We start from the raw sequence: 24,328 nt of genomic DNA on the forward strand, positions 1-24,328 counted from the left end.
AGGGCGCTTGGTCCTGATGCTCCACTTTCTCCCATAAATGTGGCTGATTAATGAGGTTGGCACCTTAATAGGGCATCGCAAGGACTCACAAACCAGCGGTGCTGAATGGGAAGAAGTCAGGAACAATTTAAGTAATGTGTACCAAAAACCGCCTCTATTATTTTTGACTCCCTGCTCTGTTTATGCTCATAATTATGTGATCGCAATGGGAAGAGCATGAGTGAAAACCCTCCTACGGTCAGTGGAGAAGAAGTCCTAATTTACTGATAATGAGCCTGCGACGCTATCAGCCTGCACTGCAGTGTTGAACAGGCCTCAGTCAGAACACATCATCCATCTTGTGGTCCTCCAGTGCTGTCATTCAAACAGACTGCAATATATTGTCAAGAGTATTCAGTCACCCATTCAAATCGTAGGATTCATGTGTATAAAATCAAGCAACTAGGCATGAAGACTGCCTCTATAAACATTTGTGAAAGAATGGGTCGCTCTTAGGAGCTCAGTGGACTCCAGTATAGACCTCCAAGCGGTGCTTGGAGAGCTTCACAGAATAGGTTTCCATGATTGAGCAGCTACATTACCAAGCACAATGTTACAGGGGTGTAAAGCACGCCACGACTGGACTGTAGAGGAGTGGAGATGTATTCTCTGAATCACCCTTCTCCGTCTCGCAATCTGACGGATGAATCAGGGTTTGGCGGTTGCCAATTGTAAAGTTTCTAGGTGTAGCGTTGTTTTTCAGGAGTTGGGCTTGGCCCCTTAGTTCCAGTGAAAGGAACTCTTAATGCTTCAGCATACCAAGATACTTAATTCTCCCAACTTTGTAGGAAGAGTTTGGGGATGGCCCCTTCCTGTTCCAACATGACCGGTGCACAAAGCAAGGTCCATAAAGACGTGAGTAAGCAAGTTTAGTGTGGAAAAACTTGACTGGCCTGCACCGAGTCCTCACCTCAACCTGATAAAACACCAATTAGAGCGGAGTCTATGAGCCAGGCCTAACATCAGTGTCTGACCTCACAAATACACATCCAGAAGAAGGTCAACATTCCCATTAACACACTCCTAAAACCTGTGGAAAATCTTCCCAGAACAGAAGCTGTTATAGCTGGACTGATGTCATATTAAACCCTACCCTGCCTTAAGGCAGATGAGTGAATACTTTTAACAATATGTTAAACATTTATTCACTGTGAACATGGTGGGAGAACACACCCAAGACTACCAGAATCTACATCATACCGAGTTTTATTTAAAGACACACCTGATGGCTTTATTTGGCAGTGCTTTCTTTAAAAAAGTCATATTTTATACGCCTAACAAAGCATTCTGATCCCACTAATCACAGGTAGGTAAAACCTACTTAATAGTCTTTCCCAATCAATCAGAGGCAATTCAACATTTTCCCAAGGCTAATTTCGGGATACGGAGGGAACACGTGGTCTGCAGTGGCAGGTGGAGCTAAGAAACCAAACGGAGGCACGCTCAAGTTCACCTTCAGACGTCGCTGGTGGTTGTAAAAGTGGCGAACACAACTTTGAGCATATTACAGGTCATTAAATGTTTCCACTCCGGTTGCTGCGGTGCAATAACAGCTAACCATACTGCAAGAGCCGAGAGGGAAGGGGGGGGGGGAGTTATCGCGCGATATCAACCCCTCTTACGTACAGGCGCAGGTGTGACTGAGCCAATCACGGCGCAGGAGCGCGGTTTACCGTTAAAGGTGTGTGAGCGGTTAACCAAACCAACACCGCGGTCCGCTGCTTGTGAATTTACAGGCTGCTTATTGTTTTATTTTAGGGGGGGGGCTGCGGGTGCCTAACCGAGCTGCAGGGGGCATCCTCGCCCTTGCACGCGGAGATCCACCCCCCAACCCCTACACTTCCTTTTAACGCACACATATACACACCCCTCCTCCTGCCAAACTCCCAGGCCAGCGTCGCCATACGGAACATCCTGCCCTCAACGGAGAGGGGGAGGAGAGAGAGAGAGAGAGAGAGAGAGCCTGAGAGTGTGTGTGTGTTCAGAGAGAGAGAGAGAGAGAGAGAGGTAGAGAGAGCTCGTGCGTGTATTAAGAGAGCGAGAGAGACGAGGTCTGGCTTCTTCTGGTAGTAAATTATCAGATTTCGAGCGCAAAAACTCGCAGAAACAGACAGATCGGGAGGCCTCGTGGAAATCTGCTTCAGCGGTGACCGGAACCAGCAGCAGGAGCAGCAGGAGCGCGTGAAGCCTTGGATTAAAAAGCCCGACTACAAGGACGGATGGTCGCGCAGACGGGCGGCTCGCTCTGAAGTTGGACAGACTACCGAGGCACCGAGAGCAAGGACCCGGCGACAGCAGCAGATTTTTTCTTTTTTTCTTTTTTTGGGGGTCCCTCCACCTCCCAGAACCCCCCACCCCTCCCACACCGGTAAAGGCAGCAGCATCGGCGGCGGCACCGGGAGGCTGTGCCCGCGCACCCCGACCATGGAGCTGCCTTGGCTGCTGGCGCTCACGGCGCTGCTTGCTCACGCCACCACGGTAAGCACGAGCCTTACATCCTTTGTTAACCGGGGAGCTCTCGTTGCGCACACGGGAGTCGGGGTGCGCGTACACGTGTATGTGTGTGTGAGTGAGTGCGCTATCGTTAATGAGACAGTGGCGGCGCGTCGGTGATCGGTAGGAAATCCTGCACTCGACCCAGGATCCGTATTGGCCGTCCCAGACTCCTGTTAAGGAGGGGGGGCGGCTACCCCCTTGCACACCCCCTCCCCACCTCTCCCTTTGCTTTACGCTCACACACACCAGCCTTTGTGTCTCAATGTCGGGATTTATTGTGGCCTGTGTGTCCCCTGGAGTTAGGAGGTGCGTGTGCGTGCATGTGTGGAGGAGAGGGCGGGAGCGGGGGTTAATTAGCGGGTTATCTCTAATTGGGCTTGATTACGGGTGTTAGTGCGGTGCCTCGTTCTGTGGTGTCTGTGTCACCAGCTCAACATCCTGCCCTTAATTTGGGGGCTCCAGTCATACTGCGGCTTTAACGACTTTATTACCGGGTAGTCGCGCTGCAGGACGATGTGTGTGTGTGTGGAGGTAGAGAGAGAGAGAGAGAGAGAGAAGGTGTGTGTGTGACTGGATGTCCAGGGGTGCTCCATTACTTCCCAGATATCAGCGCCCTCATTGTGCGGATGCCAGAATCCAACTGGGGGGCATCCTCCGGTTATAAGCAGAAGTGTGTGTGTGTGTGTGTGACAGAGACAGCCCGCGGCGGTATGTGGTTGTGGCACAAAGTGGGTGGGGTAACGGGAAAGTTAACGGCGATGCGGTCCGCGAACGAGTGCTCGGATGGAATGATGTCATCGGGAATCGCGAGGAGGCAAGCTGTTTAGGGAATGCGCGAGCCTCCCCCCTCCTCCTCTACGCGCGCGCGCGCGCGCACACACACACACACACACACACACACACACACACACACACCTATCTCCTCTCCGGAACTATCCACGCCGAGCTTCACGCGCCCCCCGTAACACGCCCACACTTTCCGTTACCGATTAATCCAGATTTATCCTATAAGCAGCAGGAGGGGGTGGAGGAAGAGGGAGGAAGCTCGCTGAATCATTGAGAGAAAACGAGGATAGCGCCAAAAACACAAATCAAGACGCAGATCTACTTTTGAGTTTCAAGACTCAGAAGCTGGAGGTCTTTAACGTGTCTCCCCTGCGGTTTTATTTTTAGCTCATCTGCATTTTTAGTTTTATACCTTCATTCATGGCTGCTTCCTGTTAAAGGTCTCGAGCTGTTCTCACTAGTGCCATACTGCAAATGCTGATATCGATCTGATACCAAGTAAATGCAGGGCCAGTATTGCCGATACCAATACCGATATTGACACTTTCAACTTAGAAAATTATATAGGAACACATTTTAATGATCACTAAATCACAGCGTTTTAATTTCCATGATATTTAGTTAGCATAACTAAACACCTATATTTAATACGTTTTCTAATAAAATAATAATAACAATTTAACACAATTCAGCAGGCTACATAGAGGTAGAAATAGTATCGGTCCCACTGCACTAGTATCGATCTGATGCACATACCAGCACTGGTGTCGATACTATCGATATTTGGATACCTCTATTTCTCACAGGCAATTAATGCCCAAACAGCCCATGAAGACCAGAGAAACCAGTTCTACTTCAGAGAGATCCATCAGCTTTAAGCCACTTATATACATAGTCACAGTTTTTATTTCCATATTGTTGTACAAAAGGCCCAAATGTTGCTGCTTAATGCCTTTTCTTGCCTAATTCACCCTCGCTTTGCATGGACCATCTTTTGCTGTTTCTGCGGTGAAGCTGCACCAGTTCTGGCAGCTGTTTTCAACACCACACACTCACAGATATAAACACTGATTAGTAGGTCAGTCGGTTGCAGTCCTTGCCAAAGATCCTTGGCCTCCAGCTGACCTAATCTGTCTTTAAGTGTGCAGATGGAGACAGGTGTGTGACACACATACACGTAAATATACGCCGTGGTGAGGAGCGCACTGATAGATCAGCTGCCGTCGAGGGTCATAATTACAGACTCAACCTCAAGCAACCCCGGGCTTTGAATGCACGCACACATGACCCGTGGTCGCGTGCGTCCGCTGATGAGCTCTTTTCTCAGATGCTTCTTGGCTTGAAGCCAGGAGACTGTGTGTGTGTGTGTGTGTGTGTGTTCTGAGTGATTCCTCTGTGTTTTGTCTCTGTGGGTATTTCCTGTTGTCAAAGCTGTGACATCACATCCGGCCGTCTTTATTTTACATGGGAGACTGATTTTCCCACAGACATCTGTTGTGTCCCACGGATAGCCTGTGTGTGTGTGTGTGTGTGTGTGTGTGTGTGTGTGTGTGCGTGTGCATGCATCCGTTTGCCTTCATGAGAGCCCTGACTGTCCATCTGTCTGTGTGTGGGCTCAAAAATAGTGAATCTCCACTGCCAACAACTTGTTCTCGCCAGCCCTCTCTCTCCTTGAACAAGTGCGTTTTATGGTGCGAGTGTGTTTGTGTGTGTGTGTGTTTGGCGGAAAGGCGTCGTGTTCTTGAGGATCATGTTCAACTCGTGCAATGAATCAGTGTTTTGTGCCTCCGATAGCAGACAAAGCCCCCCATAGAGAGGAAGAAAGAGAGAAGGATCAAGGAGGAGGGGAAAAAATAGCCCGAGCCGGGCGGATTGAGGGAGAGTGTGGAATGTGAGAGGCAATCTGACACAGGAAGTGGGTCCTTCTCGCTCTCCTGGAGGACAAAGTCCCCCTCACGCAAACACACACACAAGGTGGCAGGTAGAAAACACAGCCAGGGTGGAGGAAGTATTTCAGGTGTGTGTGTGTGTGTGTATTAAGGGATGGGTGAGAGCATGGTATCCACCTTTCACTGGAGAGAGGAAATGAAAAGGATCATGGTTCATATCCGGAGCTGCATTCATGGACACAGTGAGAGAATAAAGATAGGCTTCAGCCTCCCTAACACCGGCCCGGCTGTTTGTGTGTCTGTGTGTGTCTGTTCATATCTGAAAGCAATTTCTTATCACATGGGACAGCAGATGTGCTGCATTTGAGTGAAATTAGTTTTTCTTTCTCGTGGAGGGAGTTTTAGTGCTCCATTCAGCCAAATGGGAATCGAAATTTCACATTTACCATTAAGGCGATAACGGCGGCGGGAGGGACGGGGAGACCTGCCTGCACGGTGCCGGTTATGCCGATATGGCCTCGTCTGATCTGAGAGAACAATGGGTGCTGAGAATCTGCAGCTGTGCGTGGAGTTTGACCTCCAAAATAAAAGCCGTGTGCAAAAAGCTGACAATAAATCAGAGGCCGTCATTATTGGCCCCGAGTAAGCTCAGAAAGATCGCAGCAATCTGCGGGACCTTTACCCGCTGATGTCAAACTGCATACTAATAATTTAGACGTCTCATCTCATGTGACCCTTGTTTGTGAATATTCTTCTTCCAGTGAAGAACATGTGACTGTTTACCCAGAACACAAAGATAGTGGGTGTCTGCAACCACGAGGAAAAAAAAAGATAGAGTTTGTTTTATCTAGCGATTATATGCGTGCATTTTGAGGGAGTTTTTCTGTCAGAGCGGAGCAAAGTTCGTTCGCTTTTAACACCATTTTTTTAAAAGAAAGCAAGTCGATGCAAAAGAGCATTTGAGTATAAAAGTGCTGAGAAGAAGACCCAGCCTCCTTTTTTTGTCCTCATGGCCATATCATTGTAATTTATTATACTCTTTACTCAGCCTGCAGATGCTTCAGAATGCTGCAGCTCATCTTTAGCAAAGACTAAATGAAGCCCCTGTGGTTGTGAAGACTTGTTCTCAGAGCTCAGATTAACATGAAGAAGGACAGAGCTTTAGTCTGATAACCTGGAATAGTTGACCTCTTATCATGAAAGGCATATTCGTCTCCATTTATACCCATGGATAATAAAAGCTGTAATGTTATCAGCTGGTGTGCAGGTTGGCTCCTGTGGCTACCTGATTCAGTGGGGGTTGTTCTGCCCCGATGAACTGAACTAATGGTGGAATCTGTGCATTCATCTATTTGCTTTTTCTACACCTGAGCACTTCTAACTTTCACACTCTGTGGATGCATCAAAGAGCAACTCGGGGTTGGCATCTTTCCCAAGGACATTCTGGCAGGCAGACTGGGATCGAACCACCAACCTTCTTATCAGTAGACCTGCTCTATCACATAGCCTACATGAGTAGCTGACACCTTTGCCAGCATTTATACTTGTGCTAATGTGCGTAGACAGGTCAGCCAGTTCATGGCCAAAACACTGCTTGGCAGTGGAGTTGGTCAAATGCTGATTGGTTGAGAGCTTGGCCAGAACAGGACAGACGGTAGCTGCAGTGGACAGTCTTCACTCTTCTTCTAGTTTTTAACTAGAAGTCTCACTTCTGCTCTTTTTGTTTTGTAATTTCGCTCCCCTCCTCGGCTGGACGATGAAGCAGCAGCAACACAAGCAAGAGTAGCTCACTGAGACGTAGATCTAAGGCAGACCTGATTCACAGGGTGCAGGTCTGCCTCAAAGAACTGCAGCAAAGGCGTGTTTCCAGATTAAAACACAGTTTTTCATTAGGGGAGTTGTAAGCTTTGAGGCCCAACTTTTGGACTTAGCTGCTTTGCTTCTTTTGTTTTTGGTTTTACTTCCTGTTTACATTCCTTTTTTGCACGGTTTGCTTAGCTATAAACACCAAAATGTTGACACTTGGTTAGCTTTAGGCTTGATACACAGTATTACACTAAATTTGCAGAGTAGCTGTATACCCTGCAGTGTAGCCTGTTGCTGTTAGCCTGACATCAGTCTTCCCAGAAAAGCAAGTAGAAGTGCAGTGACGCATGATGCAATACCCTACCGGTCAGCTGTGCCTTCTAAACACAGCATATTGATTAGTACCAGGGCGCCTGCTGGTGATTAGGGTCAGCCAATAGGCTAAATCCTTTTCCTGTTAGTTAGTTTGTTTTTGGATGAAAGTTCTTTTTCTGCAGAAATTTATCAGCAGTCGGTCGATGTTAGACCGACGGTTATCCGGTTGGAGATTTTGGACATGTTGCCCAACAGGTGCTTTTGTGTGGCTCTGATAACCGCTGACAACAGTCATGCAACAGTCAGGATTTGGCTAGAAGTGACTTAGCACCACAGTTTCATTAAGCTTTCCACATAAACATCAGTCATGCACAGGCTGTCAGTACAAATGAAAAGCAAGCACAAAAAAGCATCTCTCATGCTGAGAAATATCAGCATTTCTGACTTTAAATTGTAATTAACAAAGAAACAGTGCTTCTGAAGAAGAATTTGCTGTGCACAGTTATGTTTTAAACAATAAATGTGCCAAATCCCTAAATCTTTACATATTTTGCTTTAAATGGGAATGTTATTTGCTTTAATTGACAGATGTGTCATCTAATCTCTGCTTACGCTCCAGACTCACAGGGTAGAAAGTTATCATTTAGTCCCACGCCGAGCCACGCTAACGTGTCCTGATGGAAGGGGCCCCGTGTGCCGTGGAAACTTTGCCTGCTCTCTCCATGACCAGTTCACCACACGCAAGTGCAGACATGCCTGCTCACATGTGTGCGCTGACGCACTTTAGCATTGTGCCCCTAATAATCTCACAAACTCGGCGCTCACACACACACACACACACACACACACACACACACACACACACACACATATATATATGCGTGCAGCTCCTGTGAATAGCTGTGGTGTGCAGCAGCAGTTTTGTTGATTCAGTGAGTCAGAGGGAGACGGAGAATGCTGGAGGTGTTTTAGGTAGGTCAAAACAGGCTAGGAACACAGCTTGTGTAGACATTAAACACACACACACACACACACACACACACACACACACACACACACACACACACAAAGACAGACTCCCTTGCAGTAATTGGGCAGCACTGCGCAGACATACTCACATACATATTCTCTGGAGTGGGGGGTTAGATGAATATAGAGACAAGAGGAAGGGAGGGAGAGGAATGGAAAGAGAAGATAATGAGGGAAAGCGATGGATGGAGGGGAGGGCATGAAATGGAGAAAGCGTGGAGAAAAAGAAAAAGAGTTAATGGCAAGACTGGGATCAAGGGAAAAGACGGGGGCAGCGAGGAAAGACGGGGAGGAATGGTGGGCGATTAAAAGGGGATAAAAAAAAGGAACCTCAAAACCAGAGCGAGGGAAGTAAAAGGACCGTGGGAGAGTGATGGAGGAAGAGAAAGGAAGGAGATGGGCCATATTGGGCAAAATGAGGACTGGATGATTGGGATGGCAGCAAAGGGATGGAGCGAGGCCAGAGCGATGGAGATGGAGGGATTTCGAGAGAGAGAGAGAGAGACAGGGTGGGGGAGGGAGGCATGCACTGCTCATTCCCAGGAGACTGTGCTCTACCTGCTCTCCGCGGCCGTCGCCATGACAACCACCATGGCTGCCGCTGTCACAGCTTTATCACCCCGCTCTCCTCTCCGTCCCCTCCCATCCCTCGTTCCCTCTCTCTTTTCCCCCCCTCTCCTTCGCTCCGTCTCGTTTTCCTCTCTCCCCTCTCGTCGCTTGCTTCATTCACGTCTCATCCCGGCCTCCTCTCCCTCCTCCTTCTCCCGTTCAAGCACAGCGAGTGGGGGAAAAAAACATCCAGATGAAAAGATGGCAGTTGTCTTTCACCTTTACAGTAGCAGTGTGTGTGCGGATGTGTGTATGTGTGAGTGTGTGTGCGTGTGCTATTACAGGACTCAAAATTAGAGAGCATAAACGCGGCACCGTCTCCCAAACCCACAAAGCATTCTGGGATCTCTGTGTGTTAGAGCTTTCGCTATAAATAAAACCCCCAGAAACAGGGCGCCTCCTTCCCACTAACAAACCCTTGTGTGTGTGTCTGTGTGTGTGTGTTTGGCTGAGTGAGAATCGTAGATGCCTTCTAGCAGCATATTAACTATACGCTGAGATGATGCTATCATTTTTCACTCACTATCACTCGTGTGTGTGTGTGTGTCTTTTTAGTACCACTCTCTCCCCTCTCCCGTTTCTGTATCAACACAATAATTACATTAACAAAGGGCCGGATGGGTGGGGTCACTCAGAGCTGTCCAGTGGAGATGCTGGAATGTGTACTTCCTGGCATGCGGCTGATAAGAGTGGGGTGAAGCCACGATAAGCCCCGACTTTACACTCCCGACAGGACCCTAAGCCTCGCCTCTTGGAGGCCTCCACCTGACCCTCCGCCCCCCTCTCCATCTGCCGGCCTGAGCAGTTTCTACCTTTAAATAAGAAGCAAAAATCCCGGAGGTTCACTCTTTATCTTGGTGATAGCGTTATGGAAATCACGAGTGTGTCAGGTTTGCCCTTGTGCAGAAGTAATCTTGGAGGAGAAGCCATGAATAAAATATTTCTTTATTGTAGAACACGTATACACTCCCCACTCTCCTCGAGCAGCATGGCGGTCCTTGAGGTCCATCATGGAGCTAAAACAGCCGGCACCAAACTTAAGCTGACTCACTGTATCCCCCAAAATAGTAGTTTGATGGTATTCCCATTATTATCTTCCTCTTCAACATGATCACATGGCCTTCATTAGCTTGTTGCTAACCTGTCGTGGAGGCGGATTCGTTGGCACAGTTAAATGTTCCAGTGCTTTTGATCTTACATCACCTGTTCCTTGGTACTCTAAAACTCTAGAAATTAAACTGAATTCAATATATTTCAGTATTTAACTGTTGGACCTTTTTTAAAAAAAATTATATTTTGTTTGTTTTGGTTTTTACGGTTTTATAGACTATATCATTAGTTAGGAAGAACTCATCTCCAGGACTTAATTATGAAGTTAACCATTAGTTGCTGCCGGAGGCTATAATAACCCGCAGTGCTATCATTTACTTTTACATTTACCACCAGCAGTCACAACTGGGAGCTTTTTTTCTGTCTTCCATTATTTCCTGTCATCTCTCTGCTGTCTCCTTATGCATAAAAAAATGAAATAACAGCGTATCTTAGAAGTAGCTTAAACGCGACCATTTTGACATTTTTCTTTGGAGTTACACTCGCAGTCACTTTATTAGGCACACCTGTTCAACTACTTGTTAAAGCACGTATCTAATCAGCCAATCGAGACATGCAGACAAGTGCAAACTGAGTATAAGAATGGGGAAGAAAGGGGATTTAAGCGGCATGGTGTTGGTGTCCAGTGAGCGGCAGTTCTCTGGGCGAAAATACTTGTATCGATGGTTCACGCTGCTGTTGGTGGTGTAATGTGTGGGGGATATTTTCTTGGTATATTTTGCCCTGACAGTTTTCTTGCCCTCCCTGAGTATTGATGGCGAGTCTTTATGGCCACAGTGTATCCATCCTCTGGTGTCTGCTTCCTGTAGGATAATGCACCATGCCACAAAGCTTAAATCACCTCAGTCTTGTTTCTTGAACTCGACAATGAGTTCACTGCATTCAAATAACCCTCCACAGTTAGCAGATCTCAATCCAATCAGCATCTTTGGCATGTGGTGATGGATGTGCAACTGACCAATCTGCATCAACTGTGTGATGTTGATGATCATGTCAATGTGTTTCCAGCACCTTGATGAATCAGTGCAATGAAGAATGAATGCATGTCTGAAGGGAAAACGAGGTCCAGTTTATTACTAGTTGCTAATAAAGTTCCCAGAGACTGCATATCTGTGCAAATACAATTTCTTTGGGGGGTTTAATGAGACAAAAAGTCACTTTGCATTCTGGGAAGACGTTATCTTCCACAGACATTTGATAGATGTATTGATTCGCCGGTAAAAATAAACTATAATAAAGTTAAAACAACAAAGGAGGCTGTAGCTTTTGCTCAGCTGAACTACCGCTGAATCCCAAACTCTTCTTCCCTCCATGCTCTGTTGCAACAGAACCAGTTTTTTTGTTTGCATCTTGTTTGCAGAGGCCCGATGTTTGACTTGCCCTGACTGGAAATACTACCCCTCCTCTGTTTCAAAATAGCCACTATAGGCAGTCAAAACCGTGTAAGGTTATTTGTACTGAATAGCGGTGGAGTACCACACGTAAATGGAGATGTAGGAGTAAAACAGAGAGGGTGTGTTCTCAGGGGAACATCTTTAAGGTTTCACAGGAAGAGATAAAGATCAAGAAAAACGGGAACGACGTCAGATCGAATTGAAACACGAGGGATTTTACATGCATGAAAGTTTAAATGGATTCTAGTTTGTGGAAGTCTTCTTTCCCTGTCTAATGGCTTTCATGTCTTAAGCGGTGTCAGAAGGGGCTCAGATCGGCACTTGGATGAGTAAAGTACATGAAAACACGTGGGTTCGTTCACACGCCTCATCCGCAGATTTTTCCTCTTCTTTCCTTCAGTCTCCATTTCCTTTAAGAATAAAGACATTTCATCAGTTTTAAGCTACAAATATCAATTTCTTTTCCCTTTTTTGGCACTATGTGATTCATCAAGGATGCGCCTGTTTGCATACGGAAATGCACGACCTGTAAGTGTGTTTGTGGCCTTGGGATAGCAGCACGGCTACAGTGAGAAAGCATTTATAGATCTGCTCTTCGAGCTTCCTGAGTGATGCATTTATGTGTTTACATGCGAATATGGAGGCAGAGGAGGCGATGACGGAGCACGGGGAGGCCGCTCATGCCGACGAGAAATACTGTGTGCTAACGGCATGTGACTCTGTGTGTGTGTGTTTGAATTATTTAGCCCAACGTCCCGACAGAGGAGCGAACGAGGTCAGGAGCTCATTGCTGCAACGTTTTTCCTCTCTCTATCCATCCATCTTTACACCCTCCACCCACCAGCCTTCCTGCTCCTTCTCCTCCATCGCTGCAGAGCTCCTCGTCTATTCTTCCTGTCTTTATAAACAGGAAGTTAGTAACAAAAGGCTTCCCACATGTTACTCGCGTCCCCTCAATTATCAGCAGGCCATGAGGGAAGAACATCGATCCAATTAAATACGGACACTGAAACGTGCTCTGTGTGTGTGTGAGAGTGTTTCTGTTTGTGTGCATGGACCTTCTGAAGTAAACCTTTGAACCCTGGTTCTTTAAAGGGCTCTTTCAAAGGCGTTTGCATTTTGAGTGAGCCACTGAAGCTAATGAGCTGTGTGTGTGTGTGTGTGTGTGTGTGTGTGTGTGTGTGTGTGTGTGTGTGTGTGTGTGTGTGTGTGTGTGTGGAGGAGGATAGAGGTTGTGTAATATTGCTTGGTGATTGCAGCAGGCTCCTTTCCCCAGAGGGCCTGTCTTATAAACCCTTCCACATGCAGGTGCACACACTCACACACACACTTGGTTTTCCTGCAGCAGGTGATTCATTCTTAATCTTTCATTCCAACAGTTGTGGATTAGCCCTAATCTCAGCCGGCAGAGACTCCGGTCTGAAAGGCTGACTGACACCAGGAGTGTGCGCACGAGCACGTCTGCGAGCGTATTGTTTATTTAGCCGTGTGTATGACATGATAATTGTTTCCCTTGTCCGATCGAGCGCGGTGTCTGTGTGACAGGACACGACATGACGGAGGTAGATACAATAGACAGAGCGACAGGTCGCACAACACTGAAACATTATACCCAGCGTGAGGACGAGAGAGAGGAGGTATTTATAGAGGAGAGGCGTTTCGTCTTCGCGGCGTTGATTTCTTCCTTTTTCTCTGGTTGACATTTTAAAATGAGCCCAGTCAGCCTCTGCTGTGAGCTGTGCCTTTATTTACTTTGGTTCAAATTTAAATGTTCTTTGGTTAGCATACAAACAACATGTATTATTGTTGTTTCTCTGCATAATTTAACCATTAACTGAACTGCAGTCGGCAACCAGCAGTGTTACATTTGTGGCTAAAAATGACCTCCGTGGTTACCGTAGACACCATCAAAGATGTACCTAGCTAGTGTGATGTCATCCACTGTTTTTTGATGCCTCGGGGTGAACATTTTCATCCTCAGCATCTTTGGTGTTTTGAACTTGGATGTGATGAGAGAGACCGCACACCCATTGGCTAACAACATGTCAATCCCAGGTGATTAGCCAATGAGCATTCACTAGTTAATCCTGACTTCTGGAATACAGTGTTACCAAGATTTATAACTTCTTTTATCCAATATGACCTGAAATGAGTGACTGAGCCACTAAAACTTCTGAGGTTTCGCAGACACGTGGTCGTTTTTGTCTTATCCCCCATTTTGGATGTGGTGTAATCATGGTGGCATTGTAGGGTCAGGTGAATAAGGGCCACACAGTCACACAGGCCTAGAGACTGGTTCATGAGCATGCGGTGACCAATGCATATTCCCCGACATTGCGATTGTTCTGTTTACCTGCACAGAAGACACCAAATGGCCTACAAATGCTCGCCAGCCACTTTCCAAAGTGACTTCCAGCTATCACTTTTCAGACCTGAAAGCTGTGTCCATCTTTCGTACTGGCTTTGTTGGTTACAAAAAGACTCCCGGTTGTGTAAAAGTCTGTAGGGAAAAAATGTCAGTAAGCGTGTGGTTTTTACAGGAAGATCCACCCCTCGCCTGTCACATCCAGTTTTAAAACACCAAAATGGCAACGTCCAAGAGCTCGAGGCTTCACTAACCAGTGGGTGCGGTCACAGTGGCGACATCCATCTTGTAGACTGTAGTTTACTGCCTTTGATCTGACTGTGGTTGAATTGTAATGTTAGATAATAAAGTAAATTGAAAACAGCAAGCTAATTGAGCAGATTAACTATCACAGGCAGTTTGGATGAATAAGATCCACTCGAGATATCCATTTGGCTACATTAGACAGACAGAAATCTGTCTTCATTAGCAGGATAGCTAGTGGTGGCTAATATTACCCTCGGAGCCAGTTGTTTGTGGATGTTACTGATTAGTGAACACCGTTTCTGAGCTAACATTTGCTAATTTGCTCATTGTTGTCGCTACAGGGGGAACATAAATGCTGCGTCCTCCGGATTATTGCAGGAAATCTTTCCCAAGTCCCTCGCATAAAAATCAATTCACAGGATTTTGGAGATGAGAGAGAGACTGGGATGGTTTGCTCTATAAAAATACAGATGTAAGATGATTGACAAGGTAGAAAAACAAGAGGAAGAAATACATTTGTGCCAAACAAAACACTAATTGCGACATGAAACGTGGCTCAGCGCACTTGGAAATAATTCATCCATCCATTTTTTTTATGCTTATCCAATTTAGGGTCTCACGGGAGACCCCGGACAGGTCGCCAATCTGTCGCAGGGCCACCTGCATACACGGGGAGACAAATATTGGTGGTTGCGTAGTCTCCCAAAAACTGAACAAGGCACCAAGGTGTGGCGACAGACGTGATTAGGTGTGGTGCAGAGGTGGAGGGAGAGAAGATTTGAAGAAAATGAAAGGGGAATGAGGTCAGAGGCAATCACAGACTAAAGTTGTATGAGAAGACTTTGTGCTGGCCAAAGTGCAAGCCAGAAGCAGATTGGAGAACGTAGCTGATGTGGTGAGGGTGGGGGGGTGACGGGGGTGACCAGGCAGAGAATCGAATTTGTTAATATGTAAAAGTGGTAAGAGGAGCTCATCAGAAAATAGAGGAAGAATGGGGAGGGACTGACTTTAGGTAGAGTGAAATGATGAAAGAGCAGAGGCGCTGACGAGGGAGAAAAATGAGAAATTGAAAGGGAGATAGACGGGGTGGATTGGAGCCGTGCTAGCTGTAAAGAAACAGAGAGAGAGAGACAGGGGTAGCCTGGTGGTTAACACACGCCTGTAAAGAGCTTATAGCGGCTGATACAGATTGAATGGAAAGAACAACCTGGACAGGATTACACAGAGACGAGAGAGACAGGAGGGCTATAAGAGCAAGATGGTATCATAACCCATACATTTCCCTGTCCTCCACTAACACATCTCCGCTAGTTTACACGGAGGCTGACCACCTCGTTACTTTCAGGCTCCACAATCACACTTTAATTAAGTCGGAGCCCACAGTACCAGGCGGTTACTGATCACCAATTGTTATACTAAGCAGTGTGTAGCTAATCTGTGCGTTAGACAATCATTCTCAAGCTATTAGTTACTTAAATACACCTCTTAATTAATTAGTCAGTGAGTAATGTTGCCCACTGAGAGATAAAGCTAGCTTTAGCTGTAAAGAACAGTCAGAAATGAATGAGCATGCTCTCACTTGGAGCTTGTGATGATATTTGATTCAACAGAGGCTGAAGGGAGATAACACTGTCTGGTTGGCAATGAAGCCTCCCTACCTGAATAACATTAAAGGCTGCGCTCATATCTGGCCTGTTAATCCTGGTTAGACGCTTATTTACAGCTACTTGCTGCACGCACGCGTTAATTTTGCTAGATGTACCGTGCAGCAGTGGTTTCCTACTGTTTTGGCTGTTTAAAGGAATAGTTTGGGCTTTTGGGAAACACAATTGCTGGTTTCTTTCTAAAGCTTAACTTTCTCTTCTGTGTTGAGACCAAAGACTGTATATAAAAGAAGGACACAGCCACTCTGACGTAGGGTTGCCAACCGTCCCTTGAAAAACGGAATCGTTCCGTATTTAGAAACAAAAGTATTGAGCTGAAAAGGGACGCACTTTGTCAAATGGTTAAAAAAATAATTACACACACAAAAAAAGAGCTAAGAAATTCCCCACACTGGGAAGGGTGAAGACAATCGGGTCGCCCAGCCCTGGCCATGAGGCGTCCCTTATTTTTTTTTTCAGGGAGTTGGCAACCCTACTCTGACGTCACGTTTTGGTTAAGCAAACTTTTATGTTGTAGTTTATGTAGTGCTGTCAGCATTAATCTTGTTAAAATGATGTTAACGCCATAACCGCATTAATGCGACAAATCTCCGTTAGCGAGTTAGCGCTGATCGCCCCGTGCATGGGGCTGCGCAGTGCTAACAAGCTAACTGTGCAAACGCATTGACACTCTGCAGCCCCACGCACTGGGCGATCCGATTGTCGCGTTAATGCGGTTATGGCGTTAACGTCATTTTAACAAGATTAATGCTGACAGGACTAATTTTATGTTTTTTGTTTTTTGGAGCCGCAATTAATGATATTTGAACAAAACGGTGGCAGCTACGTAATTGGCTAAAGCTAGCTAGCTTAGCTGGCAAAGTAAACATACTGACTGTGTGTGAGAGCATCACACAAATAAGGGCACCCATTCATCAGAGCTAAAATATTTTAAAAATTACAAGTACCCTTATGTAGCCCTATGTTGTCCAACCTTAAAAATGACCAGATAGGAACCACAGACACAATCAAAAGTGACCCATTAAAGCATACCTTTAAGCCTTGATGTAAACAAAAATCTCATGTCATCCAAAACCAAGTCATAGCAGATGGCTGCATGTACCTGAGCCTGGCTTTGCTGGAGGTTTCTTCTTGTTAAAAAGGGAGTTTTTCGTTGCCACTTTCGCCAAGTACTTGCTAATAGGGGATTGTCTTATTATCAGGGTTTTACAGTCTTTAACTTAAAATTTAAAGCACCTTGAGGCGACTGTTGTTGTGATTTGGTGCGATATAAATAAAATAAAATTGACTAAAAGGGGAAATTAGCTGTAGAGATGAAAATGCTTTTAGATCAGGCTCTAAGCTTGTATATTTCTGCTATAGAACTGGGTGTTTTATCATAGACGTCTACAGTGATTGACTCACTTTTAAAGCTGAGGACAGAAAGTAGCATGAAGCCTGGAGGCAGGCTCTGCCACACTTACATTATATAGTATATCTTGTATATCTGTAACTCGCGCTTGTAAAGTAAAGCTGATATCTTGCGGTTGATAGATGTACCGAAGTTACAGACAAATTATTTGATTTTAACAGAACAGTGCAGAGCTGATCCAGTAAAAGTAACTTGAGGAAGACATATGTGTATTGATGGAATTTACTCTTGGCTTCAACTGGTTAATGTAACTGTCAATAAGAGTCTGATTTCGGTTTCCTACTCCTGTCTTACTGCTTTTAGCTGAGTGTAGAAAATCTCTAAAATGTCTAAATATGCTCAGAAAAACACGCCCCAAAGTTTTTTTTCTTTGTAGTTGGAACGTCAGAAAACCCTCAAAGATACAAAGTATAGATTCAGGCATATAAAATAATCAAACTGTAACATATTAAACTATACAACCTTGAAAACAGGATGTCCTTGGGAGTGGGAACCTTTGTCATTTTATGACCCTTTAGGTGTGCCCTGGCACTGAGAAACACTGACGTACACAGCACCAAATATTGACTTTAAAGCTTGACGGGATTATACAGACAATGTTTTTGGATTATACACTGTACTTCCATCTTCCACTCTTTAATTTAACCACTTATCCAGCTTGTCGTCAGAGGTGAGCCTGGGCGTGGGGTGCGGTACTTCTCTGGACATGTCACCAGTCCATCCCAGGGCTAACCCGCTGCCATGTATTATCTGCTAAATTCAATATATCACCTGAAGGAAAATATATGTAAACATCTGCCGAGACAACACAGTACCCATTCAGGAAAAAATCAGGACAAACCAAATGTTTAATTTCTCTGTTTACTCGTTTCTTGAAGTCTTCTGACACTGATTTGTCAGAGCTAATCAGGAGCTCATGATAATTATCTGATTAGGTCACGAGCTTTCAGTGTGTGTGGCCCCTTTAAAGCAGAGACCACGTGCTGCTCTTTCCTTATCTCGAGTTCACTCCGCCGCCAGATATCGCAACCTGCGTAATTAGTATTCGATATCGAGAGCTCTTATGATACACGGAGAATCAATCGCCTGTCCGGCTGTGCTGACAGGCACTTGGCCTGCAGGCACTGGCTGCGAGGCACGGGACCGGCTGTCTGCTTGCCAAAGTCGGTCAACCAATGGGGGGGAGCCAAGAGAGAGCAGCAAGGTCACCTGCTTGCCATTCCCTGCAAACAGCGATTTGTTTACCTCCCCCTGTGTGTGTGTGTGTGTGTTTCAGAGAAAACGATAGGCATGGCCATGATAATAATACTCATCATGCCCTCTGCTCACACACTCGCGAAGGTGCAGCTTTCCATTCCAGATTGAATTACACAGGGCTGATTGGATTTTTCTCCCCTGCATCAAAGACAAAAACACTCCTGTCTTTGTTCTCCGCCCCCCTGCTTCAGGGTCCATCCATCCCATCATTCCTCAGTCCTGTTCTTTTTTTTTTCCCCCTCTTCTCAAGTAATCTCCATTTCTCTCTGCCTTTTATGTATCGATTTTTCCTCCTTCTCCTTGTCGTTCACCCCTTTGGGCTTCGTACAGTTGCGTGACAGTCATTAGCCTGATTACACAAGCTGCAATTATACGAACACACACAGATGTTGCCTTGTGATTCCCATCGCTGAATATTGGCAGAAACGTGATTCTCATCATCGTCGCCGGCTTACGTTTGTGTGTGCGCGCTTCGATTCGGGGCTGAGAAGAGACCATTGATTACCGTTTCTGTGTGTACTCCGAGTGCCCCCTCTCACCCTGTGCTACACAAAGGCATCATGGTCCGCGGGGCGCTCTCTCTCACACGCAGCCGCATTTCTGAGCCCTTTTGAAAAGTTCCTTAGAAACACGAGAAAAGTTTCAGCCACAGGCGCCACGCCCTCCCACTGGCCCTGCAGAAATGGGCCCATTGAGCTGGGCTATAATCGCACACACAGACACACACACTTATAAATCTGCATTCAGCCTTCCTCCTTCTCTTCTGCCTCTCTCCACCAGCACTTCGCATAAAGCGCCCACAAAAAACCGCCGCCATTGACCCAGTAGCCATCCAGCAGCATTCACTCGCAACACTTCTCCAACCTAGCATCAATACACTCGATATACTCACCAACAAACACACACTCGCCGGCTCCCAAAACTTCCAATACACACCCCACGTAAACACAACAACAAGTACACTGTGGTGTATTGTGGAGTGTGGGAGCAGCAGTTGTGTCAGAGTCTCAAGGCATTTCTGGCAGCAGGACAGTGACACACACAGACACACACACTCAGAGATGCATGTTTCATAAGGTCATATATAATGGAGGAGATTTCCACACAGAGCGTGTGCCAGCCTTTAGATGGTCTTTAATCCTGTTGGATTGTCAGATTAGTGTAACAGCTGGGTCCTACATACAGATATACATCTCCATCCCACAGTGTGTCACCCCTCCTCCCATCACACCGCTTACCCATCACCACGGTGGATCTGTGCGTTAGGATTTGTGTGCGAGTGTGTGTGCGAGACAGCCTCACAGCCCCCGTCCATCACAAGGTTTCAGCCCAGCGGATGTGTCACTATCACAGTCACGTGACTGGTGTCAGCTGTTTGCGTTGTCGGACGCTTTAAAGGTTAAACACGCACTCCGTCTCCAAGGGCCCGAGCCGCTGCTCTTTTAGTCTCGATCAGCTGATCGCGAACATAAAGATTCTCTAAGATTTCAGTCTTTGTCTGGTTAATATTGATGGTTGGCAGCAAGTCTGTTTAATGTCATAGCAAAAGAAAAGGAGCCGAAGAGCTACTTTATCAAAAACACAACAGAAGAGCAACTGGTGTATCAGCTTACAGTGCAGCCAAACAAACACAAGCTGTTATAATAGGAACTGAATGGAGCAGTTTTCCCACGGTTATGGTTAGCGCGCCCCTCTCTTACAAATAAATTGTTTCTTCTGACTATTTCACATCAAAACCCACCCAGTGTCTTCTAAATTGAACGTTTTTTTAATGGCGGTTTTTCCATCGGCAGTAATATAATATGGAAGAGTAAACAGCAAACAGTGAAGCTGATATCGTGCCATAAAATTGGGATTACTTGCATGCATCGTTTCCTGTGAATCCCTGGTGCGTAGGCGGACCATCTGAATGCTGTGCAGGGATGACACACCTCAACAATAGAAACCACTGTAAAGAGAAGAGAGGTAAATACAAGACGAGCGTAGCACCACAGGGTTTGCTGTGATCGACGTTAGCGCTGAAGTTGTGAGATTAATGCAGAAAACCAGATTGTGTTACATATTTTTTATCATTTAACGTGAGCCCCCAGGCAGCCTTCCACCTAATGAGGATTAATTGTTTGGTTAATAATGAAAGCAAATGACTGATAACTGAGGTATACTGAGCATCTCCATACATTGATTCGGGGTCTTTTGCTCTGTGATAGATGCAGAAGCTGAATGCTGAAATGCTTTTAAATTCAGTGATCCAGACTCATGATTTCCCTCCACAGTGCACCTGTTCTGTCCCTGCAGCTCTCTGCCCCAGCCACTCACTGTACCATATACCATATTTAGCAAATGCACGACTTTCTTCTTCACGTAAATCATCTTTGTCCCTGCAACTCGGTGGAGAAGGAGATAATATTAGTGCTTGGATGCTTTTCAGCTGTGGTTTTGGTGCCGCGCTGAGACAGCTTTAGGGTCCAAGCAAGCTGGAATAACAAACTAGAGCCGGTGTAATGCCATCCTCCCACAGGTTTTGTGTGGGGAATGAATACGGCCGGCGCGGCTGCGATATGGACCTGCCACGGCAGCGCTATCAAGAATCTGATCAGCGGAAAGGAATATAAATATCGGAGAGAGGAAAAGGTTTTCACTCATTTCCTGGCTGTTAGACGTGAGCGTGTTTATAGTTTTTGCTCGATGGTTCACGTTCATTGGTCACAGCGAGCACCCGCGTGTGAAAAACTGAGACAAACACGCGGGAAAAAGATCAGAAATGTGTTTGGCAAACGCGCTCCTGTTTCCACCTTCCCACTCAGAGCTACTTACAGCATCGTTACCGAGAGGATCCCTTTAAATAACAGTCGCATATTCAAAATAAGGCTGACAGCTATAAATGTCAGAGCCCGTTTTTGTTTCACAGCTTCAGTTGGTCTAACAACTAACAGAACACATTTCTGTAATAATCCCCATTAAGTCTGACTTTATCCGAGACACTGGGAGCCACTTCCCATCTCTTTAAACGGCTCATAAGAGTAAAATTGCTCAGTGGGTTTCCTCTTTGAAACAAAAAAGTGTTGCCTGCGTGTGCCCCCCCCCCCCGCTTCAGCTGTAACTGTAAAGAATCTCTTGATGCCAAATAATAATTTGACTTTTAAATTTAAAAGCATCATCTACTTTTTTTCTCTCTCTCTCTTGGCTTACAGCACAAAAAAGGCCCCGGGGATGAGAACGGGTGATTATTTTGAAGGAGAAACTAAAGCAATAGCAGTAAATACATTTTGTATTAGCACCATAGTTAAGAAATCATTCTGATATCTGCTGAATGGTTTAGACCAGGTGTGGGGAACTCCAGGTCTCAAGGGCCGGTGTCCTGCAGGTTTTAGATCTCAGCCTGGGTCAACACACCTGAATCAAACGATTAGTTCATTACCTGTAATTTAGCCACTTAAATCAGCTGTGTTGGATCAAGGACATATCTAAAACCTGCAGTTCCCCTACCCCTGGTTTAGACGATCAGGTATCACATCCTGATACCATGTCAGTAACAATCACAGCCACAACAATGCTCTACATATTAAAAAAAACCCCACTATAACACGCCTACGACTAAGGTGTAATCCCCTGTAATGTGGAATTTCAAGGTATTTCATTTGAAATTACAATGTAATTATATTTACACCCACAAATACTTAAAGGCAGGCATGCTAGAAAAAGGAGGTAACAGTCAGATTTTCACAGGAAACAAATAAATAATTATACTATAAGTATATCTGTGAAATTTTAAGTTGTGTGCAACTTCCTCATAACAATATTTCCCATCTTACATCATAAATACGCTGCGCTCATCAGGGCCGTGTTATGGAGTGGATTAATCTTGCCTTTTTAAGTCTCTATTTTTTTACATTTGTATTAAATATTCATTGTGCTGATATGCATTGTGAATATTCTATTATTCAACTGTCCTTTTATTTTACCAACATAAATGTGATGTGGACTGTTCTCCCTTACCAGCTTACAACAAACAATAATACCATCAAAATCTGCAGGCCTATGTGAAAGCTCCATAATAAACCACAAACTGCACAGTGTACTTACAACAGCAGATGAGGAAATGTTTGTTTTTCTGTAAAATTACAAAGAAATTGTGCATTATTTATTTTTGTCCTGTAAAATATATGCATACATTTCTTTACAGACTACTTACATTTACTTACATTGTAAACCTGACCCAATTTTTCTTATGTACCTAGAAAGTATTTGTAGGTAAATACCCCAAAATTGATGCATTCAATGGTCATGGGGGCAAAAGCTCAGTTAAAAGTAGCACTGCCCATTTGTATGGAGCATCTATTGGTACCCAGACTGATCCCATTGTTTCATTATAGTTTTATTCACTTGTTTCCATCAGTTACACTTTGTTTACTAAATCAGGGATGACTTGTGCACTGACATGAATTTATTTAAAAGTAGAAAACCTGTAATTACAATATGACAGCGTGGCATGAAGGTGCCATAATTGGCGCTCGACCTCTGTGCGTGCTGGCCGACATTAACATAAAAGTAATGAATAAAAATGCACTTTAAATTGCATTTTTCGAGATATTCTGTTGCTACATTGGGATGAAACGTTGATGCAGATCTGCTGACAGAAAGGTTTGAAAACAGAAGCGGCGCTCTCAAAGTTTCTTTGGTGGCAGGAAGTGTCACTTTAGTGTTATTTTAAGCTTTATTTACGGAAATGAAGAAGTACGTGTGCGAATGCTCGGGCTGCAACAATTGTGATAGAGCCACTCAGTACTAATAAGCCATACAAACATGGGCTGTTGTATTGCATGAGGATAATGCCTCCTTTAAACAAAATGCGATAGACTCTAGTTGTATTTAGGTTGCTTTCATTGTCATACCTCATACCAGACAACCCAGATACAGACTCAATCCGCTCTGCAGTCTTCTCTCTTTTGTGCTTTTCAGTAAAAGTACCCACGCTGAATAAACGTCAGCTGGCTGTATTTTTCTCCACGGATGAAAAACGGCGGTATGAGGTACTTCTTAAATGTCGTTTGGAGGTCCTCGTTCGACTTTCTAGCGAGAGAAAAATTCTGTTTCTGTTTAATTTCCTGCTATCACTTTATCAATTAAAGCAAGAATGGAATCAAACAGAAATGTTTTTCCAGAGAAGGAAAAAAATGTAAAAAAATAATTGCAATAATCTCATCTATATTCGTGTGTGACCTCAATTGTCGTACGGCGAGAGATGATGTCAGGCTTTCAGCTGTGTTTGCTGCGTAACTGTTGTTTAATATTTACATGGTCGGAGTCCAGCACGAACAGCTCGGTTTAACTTGTGATGTCAGAGCGATGCGGACTCTCTAGAGCACAAGTAGAAAGCAAACAACGCCATTACCCATTATGGCGTTGTTTGCTCTACGGGGACTCGGTAAATAAAACTTCAGAGTTAAAAACCTCCAGGATACTACAGAGAAATATACAGAACAACTGCTAATGACATGCAGGGGTACTCTTGTGAGAAAGAGGTCACTTTATCGTGTCTGTGCCTGTGCCCAGGGGCCCCATTGTCTCATTGTGTATCTGTGAATCAGGGAGTATATTTAACCGTTTTATATCAGCTTCCTGGACTGAGACAGGATTTCTTTGACCCTCTTGGCCGGAGCGTGCAGGTGTTGGACCGTGTGAGCACACCTGACGTCAGTGCTACAAGATACTGTCTCGACATTCGACCGTCTGCCTGTCTGTGTGAGTCTGTCTGTGTGTGTGTGCATGCGTGTGTGTGTGTTATGAGGTGTCACAGAATGTGTGAGCAGCATGACTGTGCAGAGGCGTCTGTGCTAATCTCTGCTGAAGGTGGCAGGTGTCTTAACCAGGCCATCACCTGGTAACCTACTCACACACACACACTCACACAC

At 45.3% G+C, this 24,328-nt stretch overlaps 1 protein-coding gene across 2 annotated transcripts in view; it reads left to right on the plus strand.

Annotated features, from left to right (window-relative positions):
- Positions 1-1,940: 1,940 nt before the first annotated feature.
- Positions 1,941-24,328, plus strand: part of sdc3 (syndecan 3) — a 41,420-nt gene continuing 19,032 nt past the window's right edge. Inside the window, exon 1 of one of the 2 annotated variants that reach the window (XM_065470958.1) lies at positions 1,941-2,517. In XM_065470958.1, the coding sequence (XP_065327030.1) occupies positions 2,464-2,517 (54 nt within the window). In that variant the 5' untranslated portion in view covers positions 1,941-2,463. The remainder of the gene's footprint in view (positions 2,518-24,328) is intronic. The other variant, XM_065470959.1, reaches the window with a different exon arrangement.

The sequence above is a fragment of the Pelmatolapia mariae genome, linkage group LG22, assembly GCF_036321145.2.
Source record: "Pelmatolapia mariae isolate MD_Pm_ZW linkage group LG22, Pm_UMD_F_2, whole genome shotgun sequence".
In the NCBI taxonomy this organism is placed as follows: domain Eukaryota; kingdom Metazoa; phylum Chordata; class Actinopteri; order Cichliformes; family Cichlidae; genus Pelmatolapia; species Pelmatolapia mariae.